The sequence below is a fragment of the Phyllostomus discolor genome, chromosome 3 (genome assembly GCF_004126475.2).
Source record: "Phyllostomus discolor isolate MPI-MPIP mPhyDis1 chromosome 3, mPhyDis1.pri.v3, whole genome shotgun sequence".
NCBI lineage: Eukaryota > Metazoa > Chordata > Mammalia > Chiroptera > Phyllostomidae > Phyllostomus > Phyllostomus discolor.
The window spans coordinates 75,715,388-75,743,071 of NC_040905.2; the positions used below are offsets into that span (position 1 = coordinate 75,715,388).

General features: G+C 37.8%; 1 protein-coding gene across 1 annotated transcript in view; it reads left to right on the top strand.

The window, feature by feature from the left end:
* The first annotated feature begins 9,030 nt into the window (after positions 1-9,030).
* DCP2 (decapping mRNA 2) overlaps positions 9,031-27,684 on the top strand; it is a 56,082-nt gene continuing 37,428 nt past the window's right edge. Inside the window, 2 exon segments of the mRNA XM_028510136.2 lie at positions 9,031-9,314; positions 22,927-23,078. Of these exon segments, the coding sequence (XP_028365937.1) occupies positions 9,262-9,314; positions 22,927-23,078 (205 nt within the window). The 5' untranslated portion in view covers positions 9,031-9,261.

Consider the following 27,684-nt stretch of genomic DNA (forward strand, 5'->3'; position numbering starts at 1 on the left):
GGGGCTAAGGTGAAGGGGTCGGGAGTGAGGAATTAAACCCACCCAGTGCATGGATGAGAGTGAGGGTGGAGTTACCCCTGAAGGAAAAATGCTTCATGTTACCAGAGGGTAAATGAATGCTGAGAAGTAAGACAGAGGAGATGGGCAGAGATTTTATGTTGTGTGGCCTTTAGCAAATTAAGTTATGTTTGTAGCACAGGTAAGTTCTATATCTATTTTTAGCTGACCATATCTTGTTCCTTTGTATTCCAGCTTAGATTCCATGATCCATCATTATGATCAATCCCTTGAAAACACACTCAGCCCTTTCACCCTATTCCCCCTGGTGTCCAACCTGCGGCCCACAGGCCACATGTGGCTCAGGATGGCTATGAATGTGGCTGAACACAAAATCGTAAATTTACTTAACACATTTTTTTGTGATTATGTGTCACAATGTATTTCATGTGTGGCTCAAGACAACTCTCCTTTTCCAGTGTGGCCCAGACACCAAAAGGTTGGACGCCCCTGCCCTATACTCTAACTGGCTTGCAAATCTCCAAACCTGCTTAAACCCAACTCTGTTTACTCTGTATCTGAACCCTAATAGGTGAACATGTATGAAGAAAAAGCACAAACTAGGGATGCCTTCCTCATTTAAAATTTATGGCCACAAATTCAAAATTCAACCATTCTGTAGTCATAGTAAATTACTCTGTAGTAAATTTGTTGTTTCATTCTCCACACTTTTTTTCTCTTTCCTCAAATGTCCAATATTTCTTGGCTTCTTCCCACTGATTACCTTGTTTTGTAGTCAAGATAAGTGTAATCAGCAGAGATTTAGCCTAATTTTCCACTATCAGCTCTAACTTCTCTGTCTTGGGATGAACTGTCACTGTTTCATCCAAGGATGCCTCTTCCACTTGTTCACCGATTCACTCTGCCCTTTCCTACCCAAACACTTTGCTTCACTATTTATCCCCCACCTTCAATAATAAATTTTCACCTCTCTCTTAGATTATTCTCCTTGGCATAAGCAAATACATTTTATTGTCTCATTTTCAAATGAAAACAAAAAAATCTACCTTTGAATCTATATATTATCCCATTTTCCAAATCCCCTAGGTAATAAAATTAATTTATAGAGTTGTCTATTTTGAAGAGTAGTGTTGCAAACACCACGTAGGGACCACCCAACTTAAGAAATAAAACATTATCAACTCAGTTGAATGTCTCCATGAATCTTCCTCACTAGACTTTCCTCCCTAGTCACCAGATTTCATGTCTCTCTAATCTAGTTAGGTATTCGCTCCAGCTTACTTTACTGAGATTGTCTTTGTCTAAGTCACCATTGACTTCACGTGTGGTAAATTTAGCAGTCAATTCTTTGCCTTTTTTTAAATCAACTTTTCAGTATCCTTTGATTCTGTTGATCCCAGCCACCAGTTTTTGAAGCCTTACTTTCCTTGGTTTCTATGACATCATTCTAAATTATGTATTCAGCATTGGAGAATGTTTCCTGTCCTGTCAGTTTACCAGCATCAGTGTTTCTCTTTCCTAAAGCTAATCTTGCTGCTGAATTGGCCTATTTTTTTCCCATCCTTGAACTGTTGGGCACCCCAGGACTTATTTTTTTTAACCTTCTCTCATCCCTATCTTTACCTTCTTTTCAAGTTATTTCATGGCTTCAATATCATCCATAGTCTGATAAGTCTTTTTTTTAATGATGAGTTTCTTTAAATTTTTTCTTTCTTTTTTCCAAACAATTTTTTATTGTTACTTTATTACAATTGTCCAATTTCCCCCCTTTGCCCTCCTCCAGCCTCCACAATCAATCGTCAAAACAGATTTTTCTGTCTTCCCCTAATCCCAGTCCAAAGCCACTCTTTCCTTCACTTTTGTCTCAGTAAATGGTACCCTCACTCACCCAGTTACCTACCAGGTTTGAAAACAAGGAGTCATCCTTGCTTCATCTCCTTTACTCACTCATACTGCAGTCTCAGTCCACTTAACAAAATTCACCCTAATTCCAGCCACTTATACCACCATTCCTGCTGCCTGAATCAAGTCCACCATTGCTTACTTCAGTTACTGTAGCAGCCTCTTAATGGTTTCCTGGGAACCGTTCACACATGCCTTACGTTTTGCCTCACAACACCTAGAACTATTAAAACCCTCCAATGGCTTTCTAGCCTTAAAATAAAATCTGAACTCTTTATTATGGATTCTAAGACCCTGTCCAAACTAAACCCTGCTTACTTCTCCAGGCTCATCTCCTTACACTTATGATTGTTCTTGAAATTAAATATGCATAAGCTCTTGAGATGCTAAACACCATTTCCATTCCCACCCCACCCACCAGTTGACTCTCATGCAGTCCTTCTTGGGCCCAGACTATTATGTTTTAGTAAATCTAGATAATGAGAGGACAGGAATGGACCCTCACTATGAAGAATCTTCTTTGAATTTCATGCCTGCAAGATCTTTCACCCCATAAATGTAAAGTTTAAAGAAGCTCTGCAAGTGAAACTATTATGTTCAGCCCACCCACCCATTATTAGCAAATAGCATATCCCTCTATTTCATGGAAATATAATATTCTCTATTTTTAATTTCTTCAAAACCCAGTAGTGAACACTTCATGGCTTTAGATACCAGGCAGGGAGGTGGAAAGAATCTTATTCTTTATGTAGTGGGTTCAGTCTCAGTCAGGGCACCTGTGAGAGGCAACGGATCGATGTTTCTCTCTCACATGGATGTTTCTCTCCCTCTTTTTCTCCCTTCCTTTCCCTCTCTCTAAAAATAAATAAATAAACATTTTTTAAAAGAATCTTATTCTTAACATTCTTATTTGTTGATGGGGCCTCATAGCAGGGCTAAGACTTTTATTAGAAAAGAAGTTTTGCCCTCAAATAAAACAAAATATTTAGCAAACACTGCGGTTTCTTTATGTTTGTAATCAAATTGCATCTTAGATTAGAATATACTTGACATCTCTACATCCAGTGACAATGAGTTGTTTGCATAGGGCCCTTTTGGTTTGGTTATTTATAATTCTCTTTTAACTTTGCAATTACATGGTCATCTCAGTTGCCATTTTTAAAAATACTGCTAACCCTACTCAGTTCTGTGGTCAAACAATGGATGGGCATTGGTGATATTTTACCTAAATTTTGCAGGAAGTAAATTTGTTGTATTATAATTTCAAATTAATAACTTCTGTACTTTATAGTAAGTTGTGAAACATTTTAGAGTAATTTGTTTTAAAGATTGAAGGTTAGGGAAGATAAAATAAAGTTATCCTGTGTTAAGCACCATTTCCAACTCTTAATAATTTCTTCCTCTTTTTACCCAGAGGTAATAAAATATTTATGTAAAGATTGTATTTTAGTAAGTGTTGGTTTTATACAGTACTCTCTTCTGTGTTCAAAGGTGTTGAATACAGTTGATATAAGCATAAGGTCAACTATATTTCTTGCATCTACAGTACATTGGATTATGGTTTACTCAGCTACTAAAATGATTACTCACTTTGGCAAACTACTGTGCCCTTCAGGGTCTCTGTTTTTTCTTCTATAAATTAAATGTTATTTTACATCAGGAGTCAGTAAACTATAACCAGCAGGCCTATCCAACCAGCTCTTGTACAGGCGGTGACCTAAGAATGGTCTTTATATTGTTATAAAATTTGTCTTAAAAAAGAATATGCAGCAATGACACATGTCCACAAAACTTAAAATCTTTTAATATTTATAAAGTATTATCAAAAGATTATAATTCTAATCAAGGTGGCAAGCAAATCTTACTTTAATAGTTAAGCTGTCTCGATCCTTTAAAGTTAATTCATTACAGCTTGGGGACATAAGTAATTAATGAATTTGTATGTTATACCTATCAACTATCTTATTATATGTGAAAAAATTTAACTTCTTCTTGTCAAATAAATTTTATCTTAGGGATAATGAGCATGCAAAAATACTACCTCTGGATTTGAAATATCTAAAGAGTTTCTGAAAATTTATGCAAGCATTAAATGACAGATGGGCATATATTAGTCTTTCTATTACTAAAATCACTGTATTTTTATATATTTTTTCTCCATTTAGATAGAAGCAGATTTGGGATATCCTAGAGGTAAAGCAAGAATTCATAAGGAATCTGATATCATTACTGCCTTTGCTGTTAATAAAGTAAGTACATAGATGTTTTCTTTTCTTCAAGTATTAAGTATTCATAGTTGGAGAATGTTTCCTATTCTGTCAGTTTATCAGTATTAGTATTTTTCTCCTCAAAGCTATTTCCCACTCCTAAAATTGCAATCTGAATAAATTTTTATTTTATAAAATGATTATACTGTTTAGTAGTTTATTTTTTATTTTGAATACATAACAGACAAAATAATGTTTTATTACTACACAGAGAGAACTATCAAGTATTTATATATATGATAGCCTTTAGAATTTTAGAAAATTCCAGACTGGTTGATTAAAATTACATTTCTAGGAAAACTAAAAACTGAAATTAGATTAGCTATTAAATCTAGGTTTGGTATCGTGAGCTTTTAGCATCAGTGATGCCATTTTAGGCCCAGGGTTTTTTTCCTTTAACAATTGTGAGAATTATTGTATTTGAAAAGAATTATATATTGTGATATGCTGTAGAGGCATTAATAATTATTATTGTGTCATTCTCCTTAAAGCAGAATTCCTACTGTGAGTTTGGAAGAACTGAATTCTAGTCCTGGCTCCATTGCACACAATGCTTTAATCATTCAATCTTTATAAGCCTCATTAATTGATCTGTCTATCCCATGTGGTTATAGCCTAGATGAGATAGCATATTTTAGAACTTTAAAGGTGTTAAACACAAAATTTTAACTTCCACAGCTGAAAATCTTTTTTCAAAGAGAGTGGGTTTTTTAAAGATTTTATTTGTTTATTTAGAGAGAGGGGAAGCTGGGGAAAGGGAAGGGTGACCCATTACTTTGCAGGATGACTCCCAACCAACTAAGCCAGGCTGACCATGGCTAAAAGGAAGTGTTTATTAGGCCATTGTTAGCAAAATAAAAACAAAACAAAACAGTCTTGGGCCATGGTGTCTAAACCACCAGTAGCAAGGCTAGATGCGAAAGACAACACATCTGTTTCCCAGAGTTTTGCAAGTGTTTTTATACATCAAATGTGGGGGAGAAAGATGTAAACCATTCTGAAATAATTTTCATCATTATAGACAAGGAGTGTGGGAGAAGGTGAAGTGCGGCTAGTTCTGGGATAGGAGCAGAGAGTCCACAAGGAAGAAGTGTCAGCTTCCGTGGATTGGCTGTGGGCAGCAGATTGGAAAGTTCATGTGTGAAGAGGTGGAGGCTCCTGGAGTTCTCTGGTGCCTGGCTCTTCTCTCTTTTGGATAATTGGGGAAATAGCCACCTGAAATTAATCTGAAATTCCTACAGATATACAGGAATGTGAGTAGTGTTTTGTCAGAGCTGGTCTACAGCTATTAACAGGCTAACTTTTCCATCTCTTTCTCTCACTTTCTGGCTGCTGTCATTTAAATTTAGAACATCTCAGAGTTTTTTTCTTGTCAAAGGTTTTGATTGACCCAATTATTTAAAACTCATATCAATATTACAATTTAAGAATCCTAGCATCTCCCTTTTCCTCTAAACTCCAGTTTATGTGCTTTTTCTCAAGCTAGAGGCAGCTGGGCTGTTGGATTTGAATGAAGCCTTGGGTTCTATGAAATCGTTTCTCAGAGGGCTGCTATAAGGGCTGCTCCACTGTGCAGTAGCCCAGCTCCTAGAAATGTGTATGTTGGGAGGCAGGGGTGAGGTCAGGAAGGGGCAAAAAAGTTACTTGGAAGATGCTTATCTCTAGACATCTCTGTTGGGGACTCTTTCTTGGGGACATTGGTTTATCATTGTGAGAGTTTGGGGACTTCCTTGCCCCTAAGAGCCAAAAAAAGGAGTTTTATAGCTGCCCCTGGGCTGGGAGACTATAAAGAGATAGGAAGCAGGAAGAGTCCCTCCAAGTCCTTCAGCAGGGGCCTGGTGATCTGCTTGTGTGTGTACCACTAGCCCCTTGGTGGTAAACACCACTTTGCTTTCCACCATTGTTTCACTGCCATCACCTAGAGTACTCTAAAAACCAGTCTTGAACTTTTCAAGTGGACAATTAAGAAAAATAGCCACTAAGGTGTCCCCCAGACAGAGAAAAGAAGTTCAGCTGGGACAGATAGAATGCTCACCCAGCAAAATAGAACTACCTGAGCAGCTTACCCTCACCTTTATCAATGCATTGCACTGTGCTGTCTAGACTTCCAAGAGCTAGTATCTGCATTTCTTTGCCTGAGGGCTTTTTCTGAGCCCTCAGAGCCTGTCTTTCTACCCATGTGGTAGACTGGGGTGCAGGCCCCAGGACTAGCTCTTAACCAATGGCAGATGAAATTAGTATATAAATACTCCATCTTCTTAACCCCTTGAGTGATATAACTCTAAGGTATATTTGATACTCTCCTCCAAAGTTCTCCAGCAGGATGAGCTCCAGTTACTCACAGTGCTAACATTCTTGATAATACTACTTTTATTGGCTTTCTTCCTTTCCTTGACTCACTTCCCTGCTTTGTTACCAACATTTCCCAGGATCACCTCCCACATAAACTACCTGTACTCTAATTCTTGTCTCAGGGCCTACTTCTTAGGAAACCCAAAATAAACTTGTACTGTGCCAAGGGGGATTGAATAAAGCAAATGGATTCTCCAGCCTGTGCTCCCCTACTTGACTGCCAGAATACTTCCATGTTGGCTTGTGTGAACAAAAAGGGGTATGTAATAAACCCAATAAGCTCAGAGGGCCACCTGGCAGGTCTGACAAGCTCAGTGACCAAAAGTAATCTCACAGAGTGGTCCAATCATAAATTGCGAATTAGGCAGGTCATAGTGAGTAATCATGTCCCAGGCCTATAACTTATTTAGCAAAGATCAATCTTTACTTTAAGTGAGCTTTATCCATTGTTCTTATGCATCTAGTATGACATACCTTTAAAATCTCAGAGTAATTTTCTTTTCCTACCCCTTAAAGACACAACTGAGTACACCAGGGCACAAGACCACAGAACCCCTCATTGTTTTCTTATTTCCCACGTACCATCTCTGTGCTATGAATGTTAATTGTTAACTATCCTGTACCTATCAGTGTAAATGTATGTGTTTCTCTATTATGCCTTTCATCCAATCTTAGACATTTCCCTGCTGTGCTTCCTCCTACCTCCTCAATCTACCACCAATGGATTTTATGCACCTTCCTTACATCTTCTCCTTTGAATCTGGTGTATAAAATAAGCTGCAAAGCTACCATTCTTGGGAGTGTTTGAGATCTTGCTTCTTGGCTATGTCCCCAGTTTGGGTCAAATAAACTCATAGAAATTATCTACAGATTTGGACATTTCTTAAGTTTACAACTGGAAGGATATTCTCTTTAGGGAATTTGACTAGCTGGAAAGAATGACTCATAGGTACTGACCATGTGTTCCCAGCTCAGCCAGATCATCCTACAGTGAAGCTCTCAGGAAACTAGTCCCACTTACATGCTGGGAGTTTCCAATCACCTTTTATAGCACTTAACTCCAGTTTTTAGTTCCCTACTCTTAAGTGTGAATATAGATTATTTCAGAGATAGTGTGGGTTCTGTTCCAGACCACTGTAATAAAGTGAATATTATAATGAAGTGAACCATAATCTCTTTGTGGGGGGGGGATGGTGTCTTCAATTTGTAAAAAATGCAACATCTATAAAGTGCAATACAGCAAAATACAATAAAAGAAAACAAGGTATGCCTGTAGTTGAGGACCACCAGAAAACCTCTCATATGATAAATGGAGATCAAATTAATAGCAGAAAGCAGCTGAGAGGAATATGAAACTTCAGGAAGAAGAAAACTTTAAAAATGTATTAATATCCTCATCGGGATAAGAAATCTGTGAAGCAAGGCTGTGACACTACAACAAAGAGATCTGAAGAACAAAAGAGAACTCTAGAAAAGTAAAAACTCTATAGGTGGCTAGGAGATGAATTTCAGATAAAAAACAGAGATGGAAAGCAGGTGAGTAAAATAAATGGTAACTGGGCTCTAAAACAGATGGTAACAGTTTGGGCTTGATCACACATCAGAAGCTGAAAAGAGAGTAACCCAGTCATAACCGAACAAAATAAAATAAAACTCGGACAGTTGCACACGACAAGAACGGTGGCAGAGGTGCTTTGTTCCGCAGCTGTTGCTAGTGAGGAGAAATAATGCAGACCTGGTGTAAATGTGGGCATTTGGACAGAAATTAAGAGAAACGCTGGGAGATTAAATTGTACAATTAACTAAACTAGTGACCTAGCACTTGTGAGAACCCGTGGGTCTGATGTAAAAGGTAGTAGTGTCTCCAGTGGATTGGATTCCATTAAGCAAGATGAAGAATGAATGACGACTAGCAGGATGGGGTAGTGCTGAGTGTGTAGAGATAGAATGCCGATTCCTGGGTTCAGGTTCACTATGTGTTAGATACTGGAATAAAGTCCTTGTCTTCACCTTGAGAGCTTGGTGCCTGAAGAGGGACAGAGGTGAGCTACCACAAAAATAACTATTGTTTTCAGGAGTTTGTAGTGAAAGGACACACAGCCCTTGGCCTAGAGTTGATGGGGGCAGCGGTGACTGTGTGCAGGATATTTTGATGACAGGAATCGAGAATGCACCCGCGGGGTCTGCTTTGCAAAGTAGAAGCCTGCTCAATCACGATGAAGACAAGCAGACTATGCCCAAGTACTGCTGTTAGTCTCGGGATCTAGAGTAAAGACCTGAGCCCTCTAGACTTCCTGGTAGTGCAACGAATGCAAGATGCACATGCGCATTTCCCCTTCACCGCACAGTCAAAGGCGGCGGGAAGTTGGTTTTCTAAGTAGCAATTGAGGAGCTTGAAGACGACTGGAGACGACGGACCAATAAGCATAAGTTTCATTGGCTTACGCGCCCAGGCTCCCGATTCCCCTGCTTCCTATTGGACCGTTCAAGTAGAACAGGGGCGTAACTGCTGGGGCTCCGCCCCATACCTCGGCCCAGCCTCGGGGGTCTAGGGCTGAGGGTGTAGGACGGAAGTGAGCAGGTCTCACCCCTTCCCCCTCTCCCGCTGGTTAGCGCAGCCGCTGCTGCAGCCCGCTCTCCGGCGAGCCGGAGTCTCCGTGCCGTACTCTTGGTCCCCGGCGCGCGGAGCCGGGATGCACTGCTCCTGCGGTGGGTCCTCATCATGGAGACCAAACGGGTGGAGATTCCCGGCAGCGTCCTGGACGATCTCTGCAGGTACCGCGGCGCACCGCGCTGTCCCGGCCCCGTTTCGTCCCCTTGCTCGTTTTTCCTCAGATTTGAGGACCGCAGAGGCCTCTCCTTCTCCTCCCCCCGCCCACATCGTTGTACTCGCTTTCCGGTCCCGCCGCCGCTCCCTTTCCCTGGGGGACCCTTCTTTCGGACACTCCTCTTTTTTTCCGCCACAGCTTCCCTGTTTCTCACTACCCCGTCTTCGCGGAGTCCCGGAATTTCCTCATTCCCAATTATTTTTGCTTTCCCCCGAGCGAAGCCGCCGCTCCGAAGCCTGGGTCGTTGCGTTTTTTGGCTGCCCCTCCCCCTCGTAGCATTTTCGGCCTCTCAGACTTTTACAGACAGTTTTCCCCCGCTTCCTTCCTCTCATTCCCCAATTCTGTGGAAAGACCTCGAGGTTTTAAATCTTGGAATCCAGATCCCCGGAACTCCGCAGGGAGTAGGTTTCAAACTTATCCTTTTCCCCGTGGCATTTTTTCTGTAAATTGCTATAAAGAATTACTCGCACGTTCATCCCAAAACTTACCATCGGAAGGGGAAAGCACAGTCTAGAGCTGGTTTCCTTTTCATTTCCTAATTATCCTTTTACTTTTTAAAAAATTTGTGTATTTTATTTTTCACATCAAAATCAATCTTTTTGGTAGAGGGGGAGGGGGAGAGAGAGAAAGGGAGAGAAAGATCTATCGGTTTCTCCGGTCCGCGCCCCGCCTGGGCCGGAACCGCCACCCGGGCGCGCGCGCACGGGGGTGTCCACCCGCGACCTTTGCCTTGGGGGCAGCACGCCCAGCCGGACGGGCCACACCGGTCAGGGAGTAATGATCCGAACTAAGTAGGGGAAGTTCTGAACCTCAGGGTTTTAACGCTGGGTATATTTTTCACAAGATAAATTTTCTTCAGTCTTGCCTCTTGTCCCCTACGACAGCTATGACATCAGACAGCCAAACGTGTAAAATGAACTTAAAAAATGTATCCCCCGTCCCCAAGGAAAAATTTTGGTTCACCTGACTTGTCAGGTGTAAGTGGGTTATGGATAATTTAAATTACAGGTGAGTTAAAATTCTGATAAAAAACACCTTTTCAATCATCGTTACTGTATTTATGTTTACAAGCCTGACTTTTAATAGTTGTGTCACATTCACGCTTTCTTTTTTTTTTTAATGGGAAAGAAAGAATATTGATGGGATTACTCATGGGTGCTAGGCACTGAGTCCTTCCTTTACATATTTTATATAATCCCCAAAACAGCTCTATTTGGTAGGTGCAGTTATTTCCATTTTCATCTGACAGGGAGATTGTAATTTGCACAAGATCACATTCTATTTCAGAAAACCGAGATTTGAAATAGGCCTTTACAATGCTTGTACTTGTACACCAGGTGGATGCAATGGAAAATCAAGCCTAATATTTTAAGCCCCACAAAAGAAAGCTGTATGTAAATAAGTAAATAGAATAATTTGGCAACTACTAAGAATTAATGTCACTATTTCTTTGGTGATGGTATAATTATAATTTTTGGAATGTAGTAGATTCGGATGAACCACTTAAAAGGCACTTTCTGTGATTCCAAATTTTGTAAGAAAAAAGTTTTCATATCTGTTGGTCTGTATAGATAAATGACTAGTAGAGCATTCTAAAAGTGGGATTGTGATTTTTTATTTTTTATTCATGTTTTCAAGATTTTTTTAAAGGATGTGTATTTTATAGTTAGAAAAAAGATAAAGATGAGTATTTGGAAGGGTAAACAGTAATTATGTATGGATTAATAGTGATACAGGTTTATTTAGAAAAAGATGGGTAACTATACTTTTTTATAGGCATCTAAACTTATCTTCCTACTAGTATTGGATTTATTTTGTATATTTTGGAGGACTACATCATTTAAAGAAATAGCAACCATTATGGAGGTGATCGGTTTTATATGTGGAGCCTGTTTACTCACATAATGATTGTTTGTAAACACTATGTTAAACATCTCTTGAGTGTTTAGATTCTTTCTTGGTTTTCCAGTGAGTGTTTGAAAAGCTATTTATACAAATCTTTTGGAATAGAGTGGTATTTTTTTCCTTTAAGAATTTTCTTTTTGCAATTATTATGAATTGGCTTTTAAATAAAAATGATGTGTTCTAAAATCAGGGCTACCAGCCCTGGCCATGTGGCTCGGTTCAGTGTCATCCTATACACCAAAAGGTTGCAGGTTCAATCCCCAGTCAGAGTGCATGCATACAGGAGGCAGTTGTTAGATGTTTTTCTCTCTCTCTCTTAAAAAAAAAATGTTTTTTCTCGTCCCTGGCTGGTATGGCCTGGTGAATAGAGTGTGGGCCTGCCAACCAAAGGGTTGCCTGTTTGATTCCCAGTTGGCACGTGAGAGACAACCACAAATTAATGTTTTCTCTCTTTCTCTTCCCCTCTATAAAAAATAAATAAATAAAACCTTTAAAAAAATCCTCTGGTGAGGATTAAAAAAATAGTAATAAAATTAGGACTAGGTAAACTAGTTGTTAAAACTTCCAAGTTTTGAAAACAATGCTGTTTTTGAGTTAGTATTTATAATGTCTGTTGATTAAAGACTTTCTCTTTTTTAAAAAATATTTTATTTATTTATTTATTTATTTTTTTAGAGAGGGAAGGGAGGGAGATAGAGAAACATCAATGTGCGGTTGCTGGGGGTTATGGCCTGCAACCCAGGCATGTGCCCTGACTGGGAATTGAACCTGTGACACTTTGGTTCATAGCCCGCGCTCAACTGAGCTACGCTAGCCAGGGTGATTAAAGATTTTCAATGTTAACAATTTAGGCTTTTGATTATGGGCTTTTTCAGAAAGTTTTTTATACTTGGAATTTGTTTAATTTCTATCAAAATGAAGCTTAGGTTGAAAAGGTTAATTTTTCTGCCCTTCCTTGGTCTTTTAAGTGCCTCTTGATTTATGAGTTTGGTCTTGGCTCTTGTGTTTACTCATTTTATATTTTCCCCATTTCTTCTTATAAGTATTTTAAGATGGTTTTATAAAATTTGATTTTTGATAACTTATATATCCCTGCTCATCTTCCCTACTTCAGTTATTGACCATATAGTAATAAGTTTTGAATGAAAACTCGAGATTGATTTTGATGTGAAAAATCAGAGCAAGACTTAAAATTTCAAGATGTAACTTTGTAACCGTTAGATTGCTTATAACCTAAGACATCCAGTGTTATTTTTTAAATGGTTCAATATGCAACATTTCATTTACTGAGATACTGTGTAGCCATTAGAAATTCCTAAGAAACTTAGCAAACAGTAAACTGAGTGAAAATGTGTCTTGGAAAGTTTTATACAGTCTACTGAGTGTGATGTAATACTTAGCTATTTGACACCTGTTTTTGAAAGAGATTTTTAAATACTTTGTGTGTGGATGCACAAGAGAAATGAAAGAACGAACCTCATAAAACTCCCCCTCCTGCATATAACTTGATTCCCCAAAACCTAATTACAAATGTTGGAAGCACTGCTGATAAAAACAGTTAACACATATTTTGCAAGTTATATGTATTATATACAGTAAAGTAGCTGGAGAAAAGAAAATCTTAAGAAAATCATAAGGAAGGGAAAATATATTTGCAGTATTTATTGAAAAAAAATCCACATGTAAGTGGACCTGTGCAGTTCAAACCCATATTTTTCAATGGTCAACTGTATACCAGATTGATAACACTGGTTACTGTGGGTGGATTAGAATTAGAGGAGAGGAAGGGAAGGCTCTTGTCTAAAAATGTTCCAGGGAGCAAAAATTGCTTTAATATGTGCATATAAAAGAGGAAATTGGCACCATTTTTATGGAAATATTTGTTTTTGGTACTCCCTGATTTTTTTTTTAGGGTTTTATTTATTTATTTCTATAGAGAATGGGGGAGAAAGAAAGGGAGAGAAACATTAATGTGTGGTTTCCTGTTAAGCACCCCCCACTGGGGGACCTGGCCTACAACCAAGGCATGTGCCCTGACTAGGAATCGAATTAGTGACCCTTTGGTGTACAGGCTGGTGCTCAATCCACTGAGCGACAGCAGCCAGGGCTAGTACACCATGATTTTTGACATTAAAAGTCAAACGGAGTTTCTCAACACTATTTAAATTAGCAAATTAAAGAATTGGAAAGTTTGTTTTTGCCCGTAAGAATTAAATGGTGAGGTTACTGTTAAAAGAAGAAAGGCATTTTCTGGCAACAAAGGTTGCTGTAATTTTGGTGATTGTATAAGTTAAATAATTTGTGCTCATCTTCAGCTTGCCATTTTAGTGGTCACTTCTGAAACATTTTTGTAGTAATTTCAGTCCTTGTTCTAATATTCTTTCTATTTTGGGAACACTGAGAAGATATTTTGTGATATGGAGAAATTTTCCCATAACTAAATATTGTGGAAAGTATTTTTTTTTATTTATTATTGTGTACATATCCATATATATACACACATACTTTTAAATCTTTAAAAACAGGTAAACATACACAGTGCAAGCATTGAAGAGTGATTTTCATGTTTTAAAATTTCTTAAAGTCAGCTTTTAACTATTAAGATGTACTCATGTGTGAGGTTTTTTAAAAAAATCAAACAGTATGGGAGAATTTAAATGAAAAGCATTAGTCTCCTGACCTATTCCTTTCTATCCCAGTTCTGTTCTCCAGTGTGTTACTTGTTTTGTGTTGAATTCTGGTGAATACTTCAATCTTTTAAAATATACTTGCACCAAATTCTTGTTTTATCAACTTTAGATTGAGGATTTAGTTTACTTTGGTAGATATTAGGTGAGGATTTAGTTTACTATACATACTGTTGACCTTGGCCTGCTTCCATCATATTTGTATCATTTTTAAATTGTTTCATTGGCTCCTTTGTAACTTTATATACTTAAAATTATATTTCTGATCTATGAACTTACAGTGTCTCTTGAGTCTCGGATAAGGTGAGGCAATTACTACTCTATCTTTTCTTCCATTTCTTTCTTAACCTTTCCTTTAGCTTCTATCCAAGTGAACCTAAAATAAAAGTGTAAGAAATGATAATATTTACATTTCATTTTATAACTGTATATGTGTTTTACTTTTTACTATTCGTTGATTGCAAAAGCTCAACAGTAATAAATAGCATTTGTTATACAGTGTAATTATGTACGTATTTTTCATAGTAGAGGCAAGTCTATAATGGCTAGGATTTTGTTTCTTTTCCACTAGGATACGTTGTTTTGTCTTGTATCTTTTCAGTCAGTCGTGCTACCTTGTAAGGATCTTGAAAGAGATTTTCCAAATGAATTGCCATTTAGGTTTTTTTTTTTTTTTTAAATTTATTATGTTATTACAGTTGTCCCATTTTCCACCCTTCACTCCCCTTCACCCCCCCTACCACCTACATTTCCCCCCTTTAGTTCATGTCCATGTGTCATACTTATAAGTTCTTGGCTTCTACATTTCCCATACTATTCTTGCCCTCCCCGTCTATTTTCTACCTACCATCTATGCTACTTATTCTTTGTAGCTTTTCCCCCTCTCTGCTCCTCTGTTGACAACCCTCCATGTGGTCTCCATTTCTGTGGTTCTATTTCTGTTCTGGTTGTTCACTTAGTTTGTTTTTGTTTTTGTTTTAGGTGTGGTTGTTAATAATTGTGAGTCTGCTGTCATTTTACTGTATGCATTTTTTATCTTTTTCTTAGATAAGTCCCTTTAACATTTCATATACTAATGGCTTGGTGATGATGAACTCCTTTAACTTGACCTTATCTGGGAAGTACTTTCTCTGCCCTTCCATTCTAAATGAAAGCTTTGCTGGATAGGGCAATCTTGGATGTAGGTCCTTGCCTTTCATGACTTGGAATACTTCTTTCCAGCCCCTTCTTGCCTGTAAGGTCTCTTTTGAGAAATCAGCTGATAGCCTGATGGGAACTCCTTTGTAGGTAACTGCCTCCTTTTCTCTTGCTGCTTCTAGGATTCTCTCTTTCATTTTAATCTTGGGTAATGTAATTATGATGTGCCTTGTTGTGTTCCTCCTTGGGTCCAACTTCTTTGGGACTCTCAGAGCTTCCTGGACTATTGCCTTTGCCAGATTGGAGAAGTTCTGCTTTATTATTTGTTCAAAAAGCTTTTCCACTTGTTGCTCTTCCTCTTCTTGTAGTACCCCTATACATCGGATGATGGAGTGTTTAAAGATGTCCCGGAGGTTCCTAAGCCTCTTATTTTTTTGAATTCTTGTTTCTTTCTGGTTGGATGTTTCTTTCTTCCTTCTGGTTTACACCATTGATTTGAGTCCCAGTTTCCTTCCCATCACTGTTGACTCCCTGTACATTTTCCTTTATTTCACTTAGCATAGCCTTCATTTTTTTTTTCGTTTAATTTGCGACCATATTCAACCACTTCTGTGAGCACCCTGATTACCAGTGTTTTGAACTGTGCATCTGATAGGTTGGCTGTCTCTTCATCGCTTAGTTGTATTTTTTCTGTAGCTTTGATATGTTCTTTTGTTTGGGCCCTTTTTTTTTTTTTTTTGTCTTGACATGCCTGTTCCTTAGTAAGGGGCGGAGCCTGAGGTACTCAACCAGGGCGGGGCAACCTGTGTGGCTGGGTTGTGATGCTGTTTGTGAGGGAGGAGCCCTAGAGGGAACAGTGGTGCTTGCTCTGCTCTCTGCAGGTTTTCCATCACTTCCCCCCACTCCCCGCAAGCAAATTGGGCCCTTCTGGTGCTGATTCCCGTGTGGGTCGGCTTGTGTATGTTCTGTGGGTCTCTCCAATGAACTCTCCTGTGAGGCTGGGAGTTTCTCCTGCTGCTGCCTCAATTCCCACAGGTGTTTTCAATCAGTGGCTTTATTTCAATTGGGTTTATTTCCCCGAGCTGGGGCCCTGGGTTGTGTAGTCTGTCCTGCTCTCCCTTTGTTCCTCCCAGTTTATCTGCACTCGAATCTGGGACTGCCCGCTCCACCAGCTGAAGCCGCAGTCTTGCTGGCCAGCTGCAGCCTTTTGAGTTCTGCTTCACAATCTGCCACCTTGCTGGGTCCACCAGCTGCTGCCCCCTTACCTCAAACCTCTCTGCCTGGCTGCCCAACTACGCCCCTCTTACCAGTCTGGATGAATGTGTCTTCTTTAACTCCTTGGTTGTCAGACTTCCAGAGTTCGATTTTCTGTCAGTTCTGGTTTTTTTGTTTTTAAATTATTGTTGTCCTTCTTTTGGTTGTGCGAGGAGGCATAGTGTGTCTACCTACGCCTCTAACTTGGCGGGAAGTCTGTTTTTGTTTTTTGAGAAAGATTATTCTTTGATTTCTTCTAGGTATTCTTGAAATCCTTTGTTTTTTTCATTGTCTTTCTGTTCGGATTTTGGTGTTTTGCTTCACATGTGGACCATGATTCTCTTGTATATCTATCCATCTTCTCCAGTATATCCAAAGTCTTTTTAAAATTTATTTTTTAATATATTTTATTTTTCAATTATAGTTTATATTCATTATTATTCTGTACTAGTGTGAGATGTCCAGCATAAGTGGTTAGACAGTCATGTAAATATCCAGTTTTTAACTGTCTTTCTCCCCTCCCCGATCTGCTCCTTTGTTATATCTTTAGTCACATTCTCAGTCATACCATCTATTCTACGGAACGTTTTTTTCCTTGAAAGCACTCTTGTGAAGATCTTCACTTGCTTAGTCCATCCTGGACTTGCCAAACAACTGGTGTATTAGAATTACCTATCATAGTTCTCCCGGGTTGTCTGTGTTTTCTCTTGAATCTCATATTTATGCTATCTGGGTTTTCATTTTTGTTTTGATGGTGTACATTCTAAAATAATTTCCTTTGAGTGGGTCATTAGGAAGTAAATGTTCCCAGTATTTTTATGACTAAAATGTGTTTCTCTTCTCACACTTATGCTGCCGCCTGGTCCAGGGTCCACACTGTGAGTACCAAGGTTCTAGGAGATGTCCTCGACACTGTCTTTCCTTCAGGACTAGTTTTTTTTTTTTTTTTTTTTAATTTTATTTTAATCATTGTTCAAATACAGTTTTCTCCTTTTTACTCCCAATCCAGTCCCCCCTCCCACCCTCCCCACTTCCCTCCCATTACCACCCTCCCCTTAGTTTATGACCATGTGTCCTTTAAGTTTGTTCCTGTGAACCCTTCCCACTTTCCCCTTAAATTCCCTCTTCTTTCCCCTCCGGTCACCGTCAGCCTGCAGGACCAGTTTTTGAATTTATTTTTTTCTTTGTCACACTCCAGGTTTTCCTAAGATATTGAGTGATATTCTTGGCTGCCTTTTTATACTTAAGATGAGGCTGTAGAGGGGCTTATGGATATAGGCTTCTCCTGTTATGTGAGTAGATAGAAAGCTGCCTTTTATACTGGAGGACTCTTGAGAACCATTGTGTGGGAGTTTTGCTTTTAGGTGCCAGTACCTGAACCTATCTGTTAAAGTTAGAAAAGAGCCTCTGGTTTAGTCCCCCCTTCCCCCATTCTTTTGTAGGAGAAACTTCTGTCAAAGGAGTGAAGGATGTAGACATTCTTCTGTTACCTAAATAGACCTTGCTGTCCATGCCACCCCCCACCTTTAGTCTTATTTCTTATTCTCATTCTCCAGCTTTCCTTTCTTCATTTCGCGCTTTTATGGGTTGGGATTGGATTTCTCTTTGTCTTAGGCTTTTTGTTACTACTTTTTAGGTTGTTTAGGATCTTCTAGAAGTTTATTAAAGTGGGAATTTCTAGTTAAAGATTGTAGACTGAACACAGACTAAAAGAGTAAAGTTTTTTTGTTTTGTTTTTTAAATGCATAAGCCCACTAGGAAAGGAAGAATGGGTGAAGAGATGAGCAACAACATTTGGAAACTAAAGCAGAAGAGAAAGTGGTATGTGACTTAGCAGACATGATAGACCAGAATGAGGGACTACTGTAATAGTGTCAGTGTACTCCAGAATAAGAGAACACTGAAAAATGGCAGAAGTGAATTTATATGTCCTGTATACATACTGAAAACCCTTGGCCCCTTTCCCCAGCTCACCTTCCAGAATATGACCATCCAGACTTTACTCTTCAGGTAGCAGATTAGAAGGTTCTTCTCCAGGCATCTGACTAGCCCTATGAGGAAAGACCTTAAGATAGTGACTGCTGTTGGAGGTTCCTCAATGAAGTGGCTAAGCCTGATTACCTTAAATGGTGCCTCATAGTTTGACAACCCTTCTAAATAGCTTTGTGTGGTCTGTCGCATTTGACTATGCACATCTGATGTAGGCCTCTTAACATGAAAGGTAAAGTTTAAAACTAACTGGAAAAAAAAAGCTACTGGGAAGGGTCTCAAACTATGCTGGTAGAAGAGAACTTAAAAAAACCATTTATCACTTCAGAGATTTTTACAACCATGAAATAACAAGATGATCTATAAAAGCATAATTTAAACCTTCAAAAAGCACTTGGAAATTTAAAAATATCAGAAGAGATGAGAAGCAGGAACACAAACCTCAATAGATGGCTTATAAGATAAGAGCATTTCCCAGAAAGCCAAGAATGGGGGCAGCTTGCAATCAGAGAAAAGTAAAGAATCATAAGAGGGTCAGTTTATGAGGCCCTTCAGCACTGAAGGAGTTTCCAGATAGGTAAAGTCATTGAATGGCTGGTGCAGTGAGTAAAAATAGATACTGAGAAATTTCAGAACACCGGGAACAGAAGGAAGAACCAAGAACTCTAGACTAGGAGTGTCCAACCTTTTGGCGTCTCTAGGACACACATTAAATACACAAACACTGATGAAAACTGATGAACAAAAACAGCCCATGCATAATTTTTGTGATATCGGCCACCACAGATAAGCAAAAAGGTCCTCACATAATCCTAATTATGTAGCGGCCCTTTTGATAATCTTTTGCAATCATCGAGCAGGTCCCAAGTTTGGGATCATTAATATAGAAAATTTACATATCTAAGTAATAAAACTTAGTATACAACTTAGTAATAAAACTAAGTAATGCTTTAAGTAAATTTATGATTTTGTGTTGGCCTGCATTCATAGCCATCCTTGGCCATGGGTTGGACACCCCTGATCTAGACAGAAAAATCAGGTCATACTAATTAGGAATTGCAGTGGCTTCAGTCTTTTTAACATCAGAATTGGAGGCTGGCAGGAGAGAGCACTGTCTTCAGAATTCTTAAGGAAAGTGATCTTCAATCTAGTTTTCTTCACTCAGCCAAATTATCAAGTGTAAGTATAAAGTAGAGATAATTTCAGATGTACAATATTCTCAGTAGGTTACAAGAAACATGAGATTTAATATAGGATAGAGGTGTGGGAACCACAGGATACTAGTGAAAGGACAGCATAAGATAATAGATGTGTATCAGGTGTAAATGACAACCAGTTGAGATTGGTACAGATCAGAAGGCACAAGGATAGTCTTCAAAATGAAACTGGTCACCTGAATTTACATCTTGAGGGGAAAAAAAATTAGCAAACTAGTGGAAGGCTGGATTAGTGACAAATATAGAGAAAACAATGCAAAAGCAATCACTAGACCTTTATTAATTGTGGGGAGAACAAAGGATTGTGCAGTAAAGGGAAAATAGGCATAGCTTACCTCATGGCTTAGTTGTGAATTGCATTTACAGTCATAGTAATGTGAAGACTGAGTGGTAATCTAACAATGATTATCAACTGGGAGTGATTTTTCTTAATATCTGGAGATGTTTTTGGTTGTCACAGCTTGGTGGGGAATGCTATTGATAGCTAATAGGTAGAGGCTAGGGATGCCACTGAACATCCTATAGTACAGAGGCCAGCTCCTTTTAACATAAAAGTATCTACTTCAGAATGTTAATTGTGCTGAAGTTGACAAACTAACAAAACTATCAAATAATTTTAGTGGGAGGACGGAGAGATGAGAAGGGTGTAGAATGTGAGTAGAAATAGTACTTCCTCATCTTCCATTATGGAAATAAAAATGAAAAAATAAGCTGAAAAATAAGAAATAGCAATAGGCTTTTTTTGTGTGTGTTTTTAACATGGAGGTAAGTAATTTAAATAAAATCAGATAAAGCAAAGCTAGTTTTTGCAGTGCCATTTTTCCTGTGCATGTGTGCACCACCTAGTGGCCTGTCTGAGACTTGGGCAGTGGTCTTATCTTTTCTTACGCAGTTTGGGGTTCAAGTTGAGTTCATAAACAATCTCATGGGGCCATTTTAATTCTTTCTTCTCCTCTGCTATCTCCCTGTTACTTATCAATTCCTTGGATCTCCCCTCTTCAGTCTTATGGCCAAAAAGACACTCTGCCACACACTTGATGTGTCTCTCCCCAAGTTCCTGGAGGATAAAAGAAGAAAAGCATGGAGGTTTACTCTCTTGGGGCCGTGCAGCTCTTGCCATCCAAGATGAAGATTCCTGTCCCTCAGTTTTAGACTCTGTGGGTCCTTGTTACAGCCCCTTTTGCTGTCACTTCTGTGACCATGACTATATTGCTTTGGGGTGCTGGAACATGAGAGAATGGAGGAAAAAAGGGAATTTCCCCTGTTGTCTCCAGGCATTAGGAGACCCTCTTAGACTCCTTTCTTAATCCTTGAGGCAGAACTACAGGGCTTCTGGAGACCTCTGTCCCTGCTGGTGCCCTCCAACCCTCAATCCAGCCAGGGGATACTAGAGAGTGGAAAATGGTAAATTCACTTTGAATATTGGCACTTTTCTCTAATCTTTCTGTTAATATTTACTTTTCACAGTTCTCAAATAGCTGTTCCATGCATTTTGTCCAGGTTTGTTTTAGCTGCATTTTATGAGGGACAAAATAGAGTGTGCTTGCTCCATATTATCAGGAATAGGGAGGAACCTACGTAAACGTTTAAAAGATAAATTATAACTATTGGTATGTCACACAATTTGCTAGATTGTGGAAACAAAAACATGCAATGGTGTTGTGCATTATCCTAGTGTGCTAATTTGGAGGGATTTGTGGACAAGGATAAAATCAGATAATTGCTGTAATGGAGTGGGAGTCTGAGAGTATATAATCTTAGAGTGATACAAAAGGTTGTGTAGGAGAGCAGGGACCAGATCTCAAATGCCATGTAGAAGAGTTAAGATTTAATATCTTAGATAATGCCATTAGGATTGCATAGTACACATTTTGTTCTTGGTGTATGTGGAGTTTAAGAACCATTTCCACAGTTTTTTCATATTGAAATGTAGATTATTGTGCATACTTGTCCTATCATTTACTTATTACTTTCCCTATCAGAATGTTACATTATTTTTATAATTTAAAAGTATTTTTTGAAATTTGATTTGAAACTTGGAACCAACCAAGAACATTTAAGCACCATGAGTAGTGAATAATGTAAGTGATCTAACTGGGCAATAATGCTTTTTGTGTGTGTGTGTGGGGGGGGGGGTTCTACTGTTGTTAATTTTTAAAAATGACTCTAAAAAACCAACGGATTTTTTTGTGTAGTTCAATCTGTTTTCTAAGATCACTAGAACAAAGGAATATCAAAAATACTGTGCAGTGGGCCCTGGCTGGCATGTCTCAATTGGTTGGACATTGTTGCTCAAACTGAAAGCTGGTTTGATTCCTGGTCAGGGTACAAGTCTTGGTTGAGGGTTTGGTCCCCAGGCAGGGTGCATATGGAGGGCAACTAGTTGATGTTTCTCTCCCTCCCTTCCCCTCTCTAAAATAAAAAGAAAAAGAAAAAATACTGTGCAGTGGAAGAAACAAATTGTGGTTGCTTAATGAATGCTGTAAATTGCAGTCACTTAGATTTATAAGTTCTGATTTGTTTGGTACACAAAAAGGTTCATTATCTCTCTTTTAAGATTTTATTTATTTATTTTTAGAGAGAGGGGTAGGGAGGGAGACAGAGAGGGAGAGAAACAGTGATCTGTTGCCCCTCACACACTTGGGACTGGTCTGTAAGCCAGGCAATGTGCCCTGACTGGGAATTGAACCAGCGACCTTATGCTTTGCAGGACGATGCTCAACCAACTGAGCCATGCAGGTCAGGGCCAAGGTTCATTATCTTAATCAAATATATACATATAATATACTCTATCAAATAAATATGTCCCCTTCCCCAAATGTACTTGGAAAAGATAATTTAGGATTTTTGAAGTGCGTATATATGAAAGTTAGTTTGAACTCAGATTCTGCAGATAAGGCTCTTTGGGAAGTTTATAGCTTGTGAATGAGAAACAGTATTGATTTCTTTAATATTTTAAAAACTTCAAATGTGAAGGTTAAGCAGCTATCTAACAGCTTTCCTATTTGATTTCGTGAATGTATTTGCATATATTTTTAGAATATGTTACCAGACATGGCAGGAAATCCTAGTGAAAATTGCCTTATTCGCCTTTAGTTCATTGTTAGTGAGCTCTTAAGTTTATCTCTGTATTTGTGGACAGAAGGTAAATGGCCTCTTAAAAAGTTCTGAGATATCTTTTATTTTTTGTTTCTTTCCCAGGCTCATTTTCTCTGTAGTAATTTACCCAAATTTTAATTTTGCGTTTGTGATCAGCATTGTGCTCTTGGTCTATTTTCTCTGGTGGTGGGTCAGGGATGAAGCAATTAAGTAGGTCAAAATAAATTGTTATGGTTTGTAAATAATTTGTATTTGTTTTTGTTTTGGACAGCCGATTTATTTTGCATATTCCCAGCGAGGAAAGAGACAATGCTATCCGAGTGTGTTTTCAGATTGAACTTGCCCATTGGTTTTACTTGGATTTCTACATGCAGAACACACCAGGATTACCTCAGTGTGGGATAAGAGACTTTGCTAAAGCTGATATCCTTTTTATTACTGTAATGGTTGTTTTTCATTCTTGTTAGTAAAATATTTTAGCACAAATTTTCTTTTGCTTGTCCTAGAGATTTATTATCTATTTGATAAAAACATACTTGATTTCTAAAAATTGTCAAATATAAACAGTAGACACAATTCAATAGTATTGTTTTTATGCAGAGGACCCCTTGAAATGTTCACTAATGACTAGAATTAAATTTGATTTTCTTTTTTCCCCCCCAGAGATAGCTAACCTGTGTCTAGAACTAATTTTTTATTTCCTTCCTGCTGTTTGATTTAGCCAGATGATCTTTATTTAATCAGATTGCTACCTTTATGGGATAGAAATTCTTAAATAATTATTAAATACCTAGCTGAAATAATTATTGAATACTTAGCTGTGTTCAAAGCAGTGTTTTTTGGTTCTCTGGCAAATAACAAAGAAGTCCTTGCCTTTAAAGAAGCTCCCCCCCCCCATTTACAGATAAAATGAAGCTTATCATTTATTAGTTATAAAATATTCACATGAATATTTAAGATTTTAAAGGAAGCCATGTCACAAGGCAAAGATTTGGTGAATTGCTGATGATTCTGATATTAAACATGTTTAGAATTTTGAAAAGAGATGGAAAGATTTTTTAAACATTCATATTTTTAAGGGAATTTAAGATTTTTAAAATGGTGGGGAATATGTTCCAGGTAACTAAATGGATTGAGTAAAATCAGAGAGTTGGAATGAAGTAAGGGATATCTTAAATTAATTTGTATTGAGTAGAAGGTTCTTATGGGGACATAATAGAAGATATGAGTGGAAAGTACGTAGGGGGATTTATGGGTTCTTAGATCTTGAGCCAAAGTGGTTTGATTTTTTTATTCTGTAGGTCATTGTTTTTAGCCATAAATCATATGTTCAAATGGAATTGTATCCCACAAATTCACTGTACCACACTAGAGTTGGAGTAGGCATAGGTGACCTAGAATAAGCCCCATAAATAAGGAACCCCTGTAGGGCTCTGCAGAAAATGGATGAAAACAGTTTGTTGTAGATAACTGTTAACCATAGAAAGTTTTCGAGCAGAGCTAAAGAGTATTACTGAGATTATTTGAAAATGGTATTCAGAAAGACTTACTTGGCAGGATGGATAGGTTTAACCATAGGGTGAACTCTTAACATTACTTGAGCTATGGAACAATAAGGTTCTGAACCATAGTAGAGGGACTACAAGGAAAACACCAAGGAGACATTTCAATGGAAGAAATGATAAAGCTATTTTACTGATTAAGAATGAGAAAGTAAATGAAATAGAAGTGAAATAGAAGTACTATTGAGTACTGCTTTAGTTAAAGGCTTGGTGATAGGTTCTCTGGAGAAATTACAGAAAACTTTGCAGAAGTTATAGAAACATCAAAACAAGCAAATAAATAACAGTGCTTACTCTGTGCGAGGCATGGTGCAGTGAACAAGGTAGATCAGTACCTGTCTTCAAGAAGACGAAAGGGAGACAGGAAAGGAAATGATTACGGTGCAGCATGGTTAAGTTATGATAGGGTAGTAAAGGGCTCAGTAGGAACAGAGGAGAGGAATACTCAACCCAGACTTGGAGCTAGCTAAGTAAGAGTTTTCTTCAGAGAGGAAGTAGTTTGTGGGATAAAGATCAAGTGAAAAGGTAAAAAAAGTTAATGTCCTTGGGTTTTAGAGTACATGGTGTGGGACAAGAGATGATGATGCCACAGAGTAAGTTAGGGCTAAAGCAAAGCATGTAAGGGTCTTTATTCATAAGAGTAATGGACTGTAGGAAATTTTTTTAAAGTTAAACTTTATTTTTGGAAAAAAACTTCAACTTATAGAGAAGTTAAAATAACATTACACTGCACTACTATCATACTTTTTAAATGAGATTTTATTTATTTTTTAGAGAAGGGAGGAAGAGGGATAGAGAAACACCCTGACCAGTCCCTGACTGGGAACTGAACAGGCAACCCAGGCATGTGCCCTGACTGGGAATGGAACCATTGACCTTTGAGTTGTGGGACCATGCCCAGCTAACTGAGCCACGCTGGTCAGGGCCATACCCTTCTCACATAATTCACCTGTTATTAATGTTTTGCCATATTTGCTTTTTGTTTTTTCTTCTCCATGGGTGTTTTGAAAGACAGCCCTGGAACAGTGAGAATGGAGGAAGGAAAGATGCTATTTCACTACTTTATAAATTAGAAGTGCAAACCTGTGATAAAAGGGAATAAAAAGTCAAATTTGAATGATATTTAGGAGATAAAATTAGTGTTAACCTGGATATCTGAGGAAAGGTGGAAGAAAGAATCAAGGATGGTACTTAGGTTTTTCATTTGAGCAGTTGAGTGATTGGGTGTGCTGTTGCATTTGTAGAAAAATAAAGGAGGGGAAATTTTGTGGGGGGACTGATGGGCTCAGTTATGGACAAGTTGGTTTGTGGTACCTGTGGGATACTGAAATAGACTGTGTAGAATAAAAATGATTAGCATGAATTCTGGAGGCAGATTCCTTAGGTTAGCATTACTAGTCATGCAGCCTGGGGAATATTGCTGTGCTTTCCTATCCCTATGTTTTTTTTATGTAAATTATTCATGGTTTTAGAATTTTTCTCCAGTAAGCACTGAGCAATGCGGGTATAGATGAGGTATTCTGGATTTGTTCCTGGGTTGTGGTTTTGCCAGGGAGCTATATTTAGAGAACAATGGGGCAAAGGGTTTTTGGTTATTGCCAAGAGATTGATTACAGTGATGGACCAGTGATGGGCCATGCTGTTTAGGGAAAAAAAAGAAAAGTTAGAGGGTGCTAATACAGAGAAAGGAAAACAGGCAAATGTTGTTGTAGAATAGCCATATAGTGTGAGTAATTAAAAGAATGCTGTAAAAAATTATGGTCAAGATGTTTAATTTTAATCAAACTGCCAGAATAGTTCTAGTGATGGCAAGCTCCAGAATGTTGCTGTAGGAATTGGTCCTGGAAATGGAATGGATGTGAAGGACAAGGAGTATATGAAACTGAGATAAGTTGTCCATTGGGAAATTAATATCATCTAAGATAATGGTAAGATGATTGCTTATACCTAAAGCAGATTTTTCCTGTTTTTGCAAAAAAAAAAAAAAAAGTTAGAAAAAGAATATTAAAAAAATCACTGAATTACTAAAAAGAGAAAAATGTATATAATACAAGTGGATGTGCTTGAAATTCTTACATTATTTTTCTAATCCATGTAACCTTCTTTCTTTCTCTTAGAATTACTGTGTAAGGCCCACTACTCCAGATTTAAGACTCAAAATAATTTGGTTTTGGAGTTAAGAAAATCAGACAGTAATCAAGTAAGAATTTTGGTAAAGATTAGACATGATAATTCCAAATGGAGTTAGGAATATGGTATATTACGGAGTTTTCAAATTAAATATATTATCTCATTAAGTAAAAATGGCATTTAAAAAATTTCTACTCCCATGTTTGAATTCAATTACTTTTATTTACTATTAAGTATGAAGGAGGATTGAAGAGTTGTCAGTGGGGAAAGTGATGTCATTTGGATTGGGTTCTGTTACTTTCTAATTGTGTGGTCTTGAGCCAAGTATATAGCAGGTTCTTTTCAGTGTTGATTTCAAGTGTATTGTGAACTGCAGTTGGTTGGTTCATTTAACTCACTTATTTTGTGTGGTTCTAGGGTAGAGAAACAAGGATAAATAAAGTGTAGTTTCCAAGTAGTTTCCAAAGTTAAGTCAGTTGCTATGATTTCTCTTGCTAAACCTTTCTTTTTTGTTATTCTTTTTAAAGAAGTTGTTTAATGCACAGAAAAATAAGATAATACTGCTTTGTGGAGACACTGATGGGCCTTGAAATTATTAGGAATTTGTAGGGAGAAGGAAGAGAAAGAAAAGAACTGGATAAGTACCAGATCTCTGAACTATTTATTGGACATTATCTCTGTTTCTGGGGTATTTTTCTATGTTTTTCCTTATGATTAAATTTTTAATGGGAAAATTTATTTAAATTTACACTATCTGTGATGACTTTAAAACATAAGGGATTTTAGTGAACATTATAGAGCCAGACTTTTATTGGAAAAATAGCTTTCAGAATCTTAGCAAGCCCATGTAGAAGAACAATATAGGGCTTCATGAAATGGGTAATGTTGTGTCCAAACTTTATCCTTTTTTTTTCCCTTCCCAAATGAAGGCATGTAATAATTATATTGAAATTAACCTACTGCCTGTCTTTTAATCACAAGGTTGTCATAGATGATTGACTCCTTTGGGCTCTTTGGGGCCACTTTAGTTGTTACTGCAACAGTAAAACCAATACAAAGTTTTAAATACAAACTATAAAACTCATAAAATTTATTTCATAACATGAATTTATTGTGACATTTTTGTTCAAACCAAACAACCAATCAGTATGAATATAATATTGGCTTCTTTGAGAGTGTTTTGTCATGTTGTAAGTACCAGTTTTTCCACCACTTTTCTTTCCTTTATTTGTTACAAAACCTTCCTACATTATGTTGGGATGCCATTTTTAACTTTATTCATCATTTGCATATTAGATTTATTATGTTTTTAGTCCTCAAAGCAGTTAAAGTAATAC